The following is an 11,839-nucleotide window of genomic DNA, read 5'->3' as shown; positions in this document are numbered from 1 at the left end:
TGTCGTTGTTGCGGCAAAAAAACAATACAAAACTCGATCAAAACATTTCACACAAAACTTGTCCAGCCAGACTATGCTGAAGAAGGAATCTGGATTAGGCAACCTCTCCGTCCGCCTCTCCCTCTTCCTTGTTGTTAATTGTCACCACCTCGTCATCTTTGATCTCTGTCACGTCCTCCAACAAAGTCATTTTTACCTTACCCTCGACCTCCACTAAAGTTTTCATGACCCTAAAATTGTCATTTCGCCTACTCATCTTTCTGGAGGGAAACGACCTATCTCGCTACCAACTTTACTTGTAATTCTCTTTATCTCAATATCAGATTAAATACCTCCAATTATAACAGGTGACGCTTGTATTACACCATTCATAGATCCAATTATAACAGGTGACACTTGTATCGCACTATTCATAGAGTTCAAATCTTCAAATTCGACAAATCCAAAACATAATCCTTGTCACCTATTACTTCTAACTTGTGTGCCTCCTTGCTTAATGGGTCCAAGTCTCTCACCCATATACTTTTTGACCAACAAAAATAGTCTAAGTTTAAAATTCTACTCCTGTCAGATGAAGGAAATATATATATCAATAGTAGGATAAATAAGGGTTCAAGTCTCTTACTCATCAGATATACTTTTTGACCAACAAAAATAGTCTAAGTTTAAATTCTACTCCTGTCATATGAAGGAAATACGTATATCAATAGTAGGATAAATAAGAAAGAAGGAAATACATATATCAATAGTAGGATAAATAAGAAAGAAGGAAGATATGTTTTGTGTAAAGAAAATATTTTTCTTATAAATTATATACAATTATAACACTCTAGTCTTTTTGCATCCATTATCCACATAAAATAATAGTCTATAGTAAATCTTTATTTATTAAAGAGACTTTGGAATTTGAAAGGAATCAAGTTGCCACTGTTGTTTAATTTGATTTACTAAGATCTAATTTTGTAAAATTTTGTAAGAGAAATTAAAATTTAAAGTATATTTCAGAATGTTAAAATTATTAAATAAAATATAATTTATAGCAAAACATAACAAATATTGAAAAGAGCAAATATTGAACCAATGAATACAGAGTGTACTTTAAGAAAATTAATCTCCTCAAGTACTCGAGGTTAATAGAATATATCCTTCAGGAGAATAAACTTACTCACAGATATATTATATTGGTACAAAAAATCACGACGTTAGCGAACCACTCGAAATAGTTAAGTACACTAGAATTTGTATGTGCTGAATAAAAAGCGTTGTTAAAAAATGAAAGGAACCCCCCCCCCCCCCCAACAAATCCCTAATTTGCAGGCACCAAAGATTAGTGTGAACATGTTATTATTGTACCTTATCATAAAGGTCATAATCCTTGAAATCACCACCTTTTAGAAAAATAACACAACTCTTCAAAAAAGTCATACATGTGGACATTTCATTTCACACCCTCGTGACATCTTCTTCAATATCAATATCTCTCAGATCAATATGAGCAAGGGACTCCTCCAAAGGAATAGATGAGACATCTTCTCCATCAGCATATGCTTTATCACGGCTCGATATAAATCATAACCTAGGGTATAGTCTCCAGAGTCTAGATAGAAGAATTGCTTAAGTTCATATATATCAAATTTATTCGCATGAGAGAAATTTATATATATTCGCTTATGCAAGATAGAGAATAAAATAAGAATATATGGTGTCGTTCGGTAGAAGGTATTAGGAGAAATAGTCCATGTATTATGTATGATATGATTTAAAACTATGTTTGGTAAAATTTCTGGGCCTAGGTATAGGTATTATAATTAAGGAGATATTACTAATACCTTCCATGTCGTGGTATTAGTAATACATTGAATTTAATACAAGATTATCTATGTAAAGACAAAAATATCCTTGGAATAATTTTATTTATTTTCTTGATTTTATATTTTATATTTGTACTAGTAAATTTATTTAAATAAAGGAAAATGGTCTGAAAAATACTCTAACTTTAGTTGAAATTGTTGTTACGATACCAAACTTTATGGAGGACATTTATCCCTGAACTATTTAATAGTGTATTTTTTACCCTAAACTATTTAATAGTGTATTTTAAAGGTATATATGTTCACGTGGACACATCACTATTTATATTTATGCAATTTTTTATGTCCATGTGGACACATATATATATCTTTAAAATACACTATTAAATAGTGCAGGGGGTAAAATGTCATTTCCAAAGTTTGGTATCGTAACAACAATTTTCGGTCTAAGTTCGAATATATTTCAGACTCTTTTCCCTTAAATAAATTAGCTTACGAATTTCATTATTTGAATAGACTTGTTTGTTAATAAATAAATGCAATAAATATCAATACAATATTTAAAATGTGAGTTGTTTAATATTTACTAATTGAAAAGGCAAATATATCACCACATGACGTTTGTGATCTTAATTGAATATATTATTTGTTGGTTTATATGTGGTTTCTAATTGTTGTATTTTGAACAATTTATAAATTGCATACATATTGTCACGCCCCGGACTAGGGGAGGCATGCTTGGCATTCTACACCTTATGCAATCGAGTTAGCCACTGAAACCTACCAACTAGCTTAACTGTGGGCCTACAAGGTTAGGTAACGTAAAATTTAAAATATTAAGCCTGGACCATTTGAGTCATAACCTGAATAACAACTTATATAGACAAAGGTAGACAAGCCAAAAAAAATAAAATAAAATACTAGCTGGTCGACAAGGCAATAATTGAGGACATATACACATACAAACATATTTATACATGCCTAGCTTATGTGCTGGAAACTGAAAGCGACAGAAAGAAATCCAGCATACTGTGTCCATAATAGCCTCTATGACATGTCATAAGCACTGATCGAGATTAGGCCTCGACTATATCGGAACTGTACAACAAAAGTAAATATCCTACGAAAGCTCCAGAAAGAAGAGGTGCAACTGACAGCTGAATCATAAATCTTAGTGGAGAGGTTAATTAGAATCCCTATCTGGACCTGCACGCATGAAACAAAAATGCAACGTCTCCAAACAATGAGACGTTCACGTGGATAAAATGTACTGATATGTAAGACAAAAAATAAAAAGAGTAATTAAGATACCACATGAAACAGAAACTCTTATAGCCTCCATAGCTTACATCCTACCTTATATGAATTAAATAAGCATGATATGCTCGCATAATTGTATGTGGTGAATACATATATATAGATGCAAATGAATGTCATATCCAACCAAGTGCTAGCAATTGTGGTGTCTTCCGATGCAAACCGACATCATTTTCGCCAATTTATAGCCATCGGTGTACATACGTATAATTATAGGCAATAAGCCCCATACCTTGCGATTATAGCTCGGAAGGAGAACACATAACATGTAATGTTATGAATTCGTAATGCATTTTTGTTACCTGAGTCATGTTGCCAATCTTGGGTCGCTCATACTCTTGTCCTTATAATCTCGAATCAATTTTGTATCACATGCAAATATCTCATATAAACATATGCTTGTAGATTAAACTAGAAAACTTAAATCAAATTAAGAACGGTAACTTCAACCTGAGCATGTTCATAAAGATCTTAAAGTGTTTCACCTAGTTTTTATATATGTTTCCTTGGTATTTTCTAAAAGAAAGTATTTCCACAAGAACATGTCCTTACACATACGAGTTACATTTAAAAATTTCAGAAATGGACATATTAATTTTATGCTTTTCAAAAAAGAAAAAAGTAGCGAGAAAGGAGGATTGATTTCAAACTCTTAATATCCCTCCCTAATATTTCTAAGTTTCAACACCTAAAGAAGAACAATAATATATACACACGGACTTACAATCAAGGGAATCGACAAAATGGCACATAGACACCTAGTAACCTATATAACCGAACGAGTGGAATATCAACATAATTGAGTCACAAAAGTACATTAGCTACAATCCCAATGCTTTTTACGGAAGGTCTTACTAACTATAAAATAGTAAAACAATCTTTCACGATTTATGATTCTAAAATTTATGCTCAAGGGAAGTAACGCTTAGCCTTAATATACCTCAGTTTTGGGTCTTGTAGTATTAATGCGGATTACACTCCTTCCTTATAGTATGTAATCTATATGTAATCATGTCACACAACCATTAGAGGCAGAATATATACGTCAGTGTCAAAGTTAGAGCTTACTAACACAGTAATTAGCTCACCAGGCCCATTTTAAATGTATGTTTTATTACTTTTTCTTCTCTACATTAAAACCACAAATTTATTGACGCAATATACATTTTTGCAATAGCTTTTAACAAGTGGAGACCTATACAATAGTCGACAACAACCAATCAGAGTATGCCTGTACAATAATAAAAATTCTGCGTATCGCCATACCTCTCCTTTACCAAAAAATAACCACAACCAAATTCAAATCATGAGTCTTCAAACCATTAAAATCAGAAAAAATATATGTAATGCAATCCTATAATTATTTAATATAACCATAATAATTCAAACTTACGATTTTCAATCACCATCCTGTGAATTCGTCCAATAATTACGTTTGGAACCATGTGTTTTTCTTAATAAGCAATAAGAAAATAAAACGGAAGAACCTTAACTTAAAATTGATGGAGCTTATAGTATTGTAGCATGCCTCCTAAATTACAAAGAGTCTCCTCAAATACAAGACGTTGAACCATGAACAAGTCATTCGAAAATTGCAATGCAATAATAAAACTAATGTTACACTCATTTATCTTACAATTGATTGCCCAACTATACCCATTCTTCTCTTCCAAACTCATATCAATAACAACCACAATTAAACAAATAATTTTAAAAAATTCCAGCAACAAAAAACATCAGAAAGTACATCAAAAACAGCCCAACATTACATAACTATAAAAATACGATAGTTGTCTATTTGTTTTCTTGCTTATATAGCATAACTATAACTTGGACTCACTCAATAAAATGAAGTATGAGAATTATAACCTCCAAACAACAACACAGCGTAAACGAGATCCCTTCACCACAAAGAATCCTTAAAATCACAACCAAAGAGGAGGAAAGAGTGACATAATCTCTATAAACATTTCGAGAATGAAATCATGTTGAAATCTCGTAGATATTTGCTTGGATGATAGGGGAACCTTTAGAAAGGATTTATAATCGTTTTTCTTATTATTTGAATGAAAAATTGAGTTTAAACAAAGTGAAACCAAATCATATAAAGCTAAACCGACAAAGGGGCGAGGGACCCATGCCTGCTTGTGCAGTCTCACTGAAACGGAATATCTCTTAATTCTGAAGTCGTATGAATAAATGGTTTAGTGTGTTGGAAAGTAGACTTGTAGACCTTTGATTTAGTATATTGGGGTTCTTCTAAAACTTTATAGACTTAGAGAAATTTTTTGAGACATTTAACCCAAATTTCAGAAAATTTATCAAAGAAACTTACTCTAACTTTGCCGACTTTTTATGTTTCAACTTGCTTGACATCAAAACTTAACTTACGATCATTGGGCGACTATATCACCTTATAAAACATCCTTATTATCATATAAGACTCCTTGTCTTACCCAAAAGTACTAGATAACTTTTCGAATTAATAACTTGAACTTTTCGAACAGACGGGATGTTAGAAGAGACATTCTTTAACTCGAACTTATTTAAGGGTATCCTTTATCCATAACGTTAGTCTAATTCTTTGATTTCTTTTCTTGTCCTTTGCAACCTTATTCTCATGAAATGATACGCCAAGTCATATAAGCCTCATACACTTATGCAATGATACACATATTATGCGAAAGAACCACAGGGTCTCACACATATTAAAATTACTACTTGCAATTTTTTTTTATGTAAATGTAGATGATTTATTCGATTATAGCGTCTTTTCAATTTTAAAGTAGGCGGTCTATCTATTCTAAATTGAAAATTAACGTTTTTAAGCGATTAAATTATTATTAAGATAATAATTGTTAACCCTCAAATAATTCAAGTGACAAAATAACAAACATGACCACAAAATATTCTTCTCATATCTAGTTAGAAGACCATAAAGTATAATATTGTCCGGCAATTATCTACCTTGATCGATTATATAAAACAAAAAATCTCATAATAATGCCAGGGTATAATTGAAAAGAAGCTTTTTGTAGTGTTTTAATCCACACGCTAAATAAGATCAGAAGTAATGAACCAAACACTTGATAAAAAAAATACACCCTACACTACTAATTCGTGCGTTCCCAATCTCTGCATTATTTTTTTTTTTTTACCAAATGACCCCTATATGTGCAACAACTATATGGAGATTACCACAATCCACACTTCATCTGAAAAATATATAAACGTCACTTGTTAGTGGATCAATAGCACGTATTATATGAAACAAATATATACATTTCAATTTTTATTTTTTATTTTTTGGTTTTTTTTTGGTTTCCCACCTGGTGTTTGGAGATACATTGGAACTAAATTTGGATCGCGCACTGCAGGGCCCATTTGGGGGTGGCGCTCCCAACAGAATTTTCTCCATACCCATGGCTCGAACCCGAGACCTCTGGTTAAGGGTGAAGCATTCCCCACCAGTGCACCACAATCCATGTTGGTATATATATTTCAGTTAAGACCTAACCAACTAACAAAAAATATAACATTGTACTAAATAAAAAGCTAAATGAACTAAATTATGTATTTAGATCTCCCAAAAGTCTTCAATCACAAACTTAACAATTCACTTCAAAAATAATTGTTCCCTTCGATTACATCAAGTTAGCAGATTGAGCTAATTTAAGACGAATTAAAATGGATTCTATTAATAAATGGATAGATTAATAATTCGTATAATAGTTACTTGGATTGATATCGAGTAAGATATTGATTAAATCTCAACTCATTCAATTTTGTTACATTTTAATTTATTCTAATTTAATTATTTTATAGTATTTAGAGAGAAGTACTGAAATATTCTTAAACTTGACATATATTATTACCTCTGAACTATTGATCGCCTTAAAAACACCTATTTATTCTCTCAACTTTTTATTAAGAATTTCATGCTCTTACATTGGTTTGAGATCACTTGCTACGTGATGTGTCAGATCAGAGGGAGTTAGGGTGTATCTAATTTTAGTTAGTCAAGTAGATGAATGTTTTTAAGACTGTTAATAGTTTGATGATAAAACTAATAATTTACGTCAAGTTTAGAGTATTCTCAATATTTATCTCACAATATTTATTTGCAACAACGATCTAACCTATACCTACTAACATTCTACTCTAATCCGCTAAAATTATTTCCTCAATAATATGTTATATAAAAATATTTGAATTAAAAATTGAAATCCAAGAGGAAAAAACACAAAACAGTAAAACTTTTGCAAATTTGAAAGGAATATCGTCTTCTTCTTCCATAAATATTAAACAAAAAATTAAACTAAAATGGAACCGTAACAATATGAATTTGATAAAAAAATACTTATATCTTCTAATACTATATACATTTATGCAGATTTTTTTAAAAAAAAATTCAAATGCTTAAATCATAAGTAGTAATAAATTTTTGAAATTTAGTTTTTTCTTTCTCACCCAATGTCTGAAATAAAGTTCAATTTATCTATAGAAAAATTCACATTAAATATCAACATTTTTCATAAAAACAATTTAATTTCAAGATCCAAACGTAACCTTTAGTGGTCAATTTATTAGTACTAACAATGATCTTATAGCCGATATCCACACGTGATTAAATTTGAATTCATCTAACTATAATTATTTTTTAGGCCTAAGTCATTTCCCGCCACTCAAAGTTGTCCGCATAATTCATTTAGACATCTTAACTAATTCTTGTGCCAATTGAACACTTTATTTGTTCAAAAGTCATTCCTATTAGACACAAAATGTTGACATGGCAAAAAAAAGTGTACTTCACTTTCCTTGAGCGCGTTAATTTATCAAAAATAATATTTTTCTTTTTTTTTCTTAATTTATACCCCTAAATTAATTTTTAAAAAAATAATTAACAAAAAAGAAGAAGAACAATTGTCTTCTTCTTCCCTATTTCTATCAACCCCACCCACCCCACCCCAACCCCTATACCCATGCACCAGTGGTTATCTTCTTCCCCCATCATTCTAATGATTTCAAAATTCTTAGCATCAGTGGTTACCTTCTTCCCCCACCATTCTAATGGTTTCAAAATTCTTAGCATTTTGTTTCATTTATAAATTTTTCGGAGAGATTTTTTTCCCCATCTTTCTCTACCTAAAAAACGAGATGAAGTAAAAAGTTATAATTAATAAAAAAGCTGATGAAAAAAAAATTTGTCGGGTTAAAGATGGAATTGTATAAGGAGGGGAGGGTCGCCATTAATGGAGTTAGAGGAAATGTATGTTTTGGATTCCAGTTGAAGGCAGGGAAGTGGTGTTTAAGTTTTACTTTTTTTTTTTCATTTTTTTACTTTAAAATAATTTTTTATTTTTTTACTTTATAATATAATGTTTAAATAATTTTTTGGATTAAAAAATAACACATGTCATTATTTAATTGGTCAAATTGACATGTCAGAGTGTATTTCACACATCCTCTATTTTTTGTTTGTTCTCAAAAAAATATTCAAATGATTCAAATTCAGAATGATTGAAGTGTTCAATAGGTAATACTTCTAGTTGAGGTGTCTAAATGAATAATCAAAACAAGTTTGAGTGGCCGACTTTGACCTTTTTTTTTATTTAGTTTATATAAAACACATGGACCATAATGAAAAAGTTCCCGCTCCAAAAATTCAAAATCATTTCCCTGAAAGCCATATTCATCAGTTCTACAAAAATTCTACCGAAAAATATACCCTCAAGCAGATCCAGAGAGAAGAAATCGAAGAATTTTCTGCAAAAATTGTACGAAAATGCCAGTTCCAGCAGTAGACGAAGAAGAATTGCAGCGAAAATTGACTGAAAAAGTTGCTAGGGTTTTAGACGATGCTCGATCATCCCAGGCAACGCATCTACGGAAGCTGAAGGAGCTTTTAGCTCTTCGTTCTGCTATGAAGTCCTCGGAGAAGTTTTTCGATGCATTTTCGAGAGCGTTAACGCCTATATTTGACTTTCAGCGTCGTACTGCTTCCGCTGAGCGAATCATTAGATTCGTTACTGTTTTCGCTACTGCTCGTGATGCTAAAAGTGCTTCGGATTGTGATGAGTTTTTGGAGAGATTTCTGAAGTTTTTGCTTGTGGCAGCTGTAGCAGCCAATAAGACTGCTAGGATTAGGGCTTGCCAGATAATTTCTGAGGTATGTATGGTTAAAAGTTCTAAAATAAGTGAAAAATGTCTACTTTATGCATTTTTGTGCGCCTATTTTGCATACATATTTGAACTAAGCACTGGGTATGAAAGTCTTCAAACTCTACGTTTCAAATACTTCACAATTGTCAATCTGCTGAGCAGAGAGCGCTAGAGCAGGAAGATTTTATTTTGTTTTGAATTCTGATAAGTAAAGCGTGTTTTGATGCAAGGTAGTTCCTTAAAGCACATTAATATGAACTAAGAAGAGATCATCTTGAGCACATTGCTTCTTTTGGCTACTGTTTTACACTCTTCCTATAGTGTACAACAGCAATTACCCATTGAATCCCAGAAGTGGGGTCCGAGAGGGTAGGATGTACCCGGACCTTAACCCTGTCATGGGGTAGGTAGGATAATTAGAAGCCTGATTATAAGAAAGTAAGACAGCCAAAAAAGAAGATGATAAGAGTACAAAGCAAATACGTCCTATATTGTATCTGACGGAAGTGATGAATGTATTAAAAAGTGCAGCTTTGCCCACACTTTAAATCTGAAAATCTGAACTTTTACCTGCTATAGATATTAGGAAACTTCTTTTTAGCGTTTATGACATTGCACTTGCACTAGAAGCCAACTTTCGTATTTCACTATATTGTTGTCATCAATTTGAGTTTTGGTGTGTACTTGTATATCTAGTTGCTTGGGAGACATTCATGTTAAAAAGAGAGGAATAACGTGCTCTAAAGCTTATTTATTTTCATGTAGAGGAAGAACCTCAGACTAACTTGACTCTGTTGTTATTAGTTTATAATTAGAAACAATCACATCTCAGAGAGGGTGTAACTAGCAAACATAGTGATAAAATGAGAGACACCATGATGGTTAGCTTAAAAGGGACAAGGTAGACTTAAAATCAGTAGTAAAGAAATAGTTGAAAATGATTTATGTTCTCTTGAATTAGTTTAAATTAATATAAGATTAGGTGAAAATGTTAACGATCCATATTGGTAATGCCAGTTAATTGAGATTTTGATTTAGTTGTACTACACTTTCATTAAAGTTTGGTATTTGGTAGGATTCCTTTTACTTGGTCAGAAATTGTATTTTGTTAGGTCATGTATGAGAGATAGTATCTCTAGCTATAAATAACTCTTAATTTGTTTTTAAATATAATTAATACTATTGTAATGAAAAGCCCGAAAAGAGTGAATTCCTTTTAAATATAGCTGACCCCAACAAGTTTGTTACTAGGTATAGTTGTTTGAAATCAATTTTTCTTATACTAAATGATCTATGTAATATCACAATATGTTTTCTCTTGTTTCGAGTTTCATCCAAAAAGTAAGGTAATTATCCTTCTTTCTTTCAAAATTTGGCTACTTTTGATCTTAGGAGTTTCTCTTTCTTATGAAAGCATACGAGCTTGTACTTTCTTCTGTTTTTGTTCAACATTTAACTCGATCAGTTGTAGAATAATTGATACCTTCTTGTAAGTAGTAATCTCCTTAACAATTTTCTTTTCTTTTAGATCATAATACGATTGCCAGATGACACAGAAGTCAGCTCTGATCTTTGGGATGAAGTTTTAGAGTGCATGAAGTTGCGTGTTGGTGATAAGGTTGCTGCTGTCCGTACTTTTTCCGTGAGGGCGCTTTCACGGTTCGTGAATGACACAGAAAATGTTGACATTTTAGAACTATTTCTGGAGACACTTCCTCTTGAACAAAATGCGGTGAGTCTTTTTACCTCTCTGTGTAAGCAATGTATTCTCCTTAGATAAAAGTGACGCATCATACTTCAATAAGTATTACTCAAAACAATCATTATGCACATTGCAACTCATTTCATCTATATACTAATTAATACTAGTGAAGGATCTACAGTATCTAGCTATCCATGCATATTTTACTTTGTCAAATAAAACTTCCTGAAAGGTCTTAATGTAACTATATCCAAATGAATTGATGAATTCCTCTACATTGCATTTTCTGCAGGATGTCCGCAGAACAATCGTCTTATGCCTTCCTCCATCTCATGCATCTTCTGCAGCAATAATTGAGTGTACCCTGGATGTGAGTGAATCAGTACGCAAAGCAGCTTATTGCGTCATTGCTAGTAAATTTCCTCTGCAGAGCCTCAGGTAACTTTAAGCCATTGCCTATATGCATCATCTCTGACTCCCCCTTTCTTCGTCTTGGTATGGTATCCATTCTTTTCTTGGGGATCACTGAGAAGTGTGTATTCTCCATTACTTTGTGCAGCTTTCATCTATCATCAAAATTCCTGCAGAGAATATACTTCGTGTCTGTGGTTATGTGTGCACTTAGAACTTTTATTGGTGTCAGTCAAACTGATTTCTGTCACGACCCAAAACGAGCCGCGAGTGGCACCCACACTTATCTTACTAGGTGAGCGAACCACAATCTAAACCCCAACGTTTACCAGTATATAAATTTTGAATAGTAAATAAAATGCGGAAGATCCAAAACTCATTAACGAAATCAATTAAATAAACTTCTAAAGTATAATACTTATCATCCCCAAAATCT

The 11,839-nt window shown here is 32.1% G+C and overlaps 1 protein-coding gene across 1 annotated transcript in view; it reads left to right on the top strand.

Annotated features, from left to right (window-relative positions):
• Positions 1–8,785: 8,785 nt before the first annotated feature.
• Positions 8,786–11,839, top strand: part of LOC107002970 (condensin complex subunit 3) — an 11,420-nt gene continuing 8,366 nt past the window's right edge. The window contains exons 1-3 of the mRNA XM_015201194.2: positions 8,786–9,297; positions 10,819–11,022; positions 11,285–11,430. Of these exons, the coding sequence (XP_015056680.1) occupies positions 8,914–9,297; positions 10,819–11,022; positions 11,285–11,430 (734 nt within the window). The 5' untranslated portion in view covers positions 8,786–8,913. The remainder of the gene's footprint in view (positions 9,298–10,818; positions 11,023–11,284; positions 11,431–11,839) is intronic.

The sequence above is a fragment of the Solanum pennellii genome, chromosome 11 (genome assembly GCF_001406875.1).
Source record: "Solanum pennellii chromosome 11, SPENNV200".
NCBI classification, from domain to species: domain Eukaryota; kingdom Viridiplantae; phylum Streptophyta; class Magnoliopsida; order Solanales; family Solanaceae; genus Solanum; species Solanum pennellii.
This window is presented reverse-complemented; position numbering and strand designations above follow the sequence as displayed.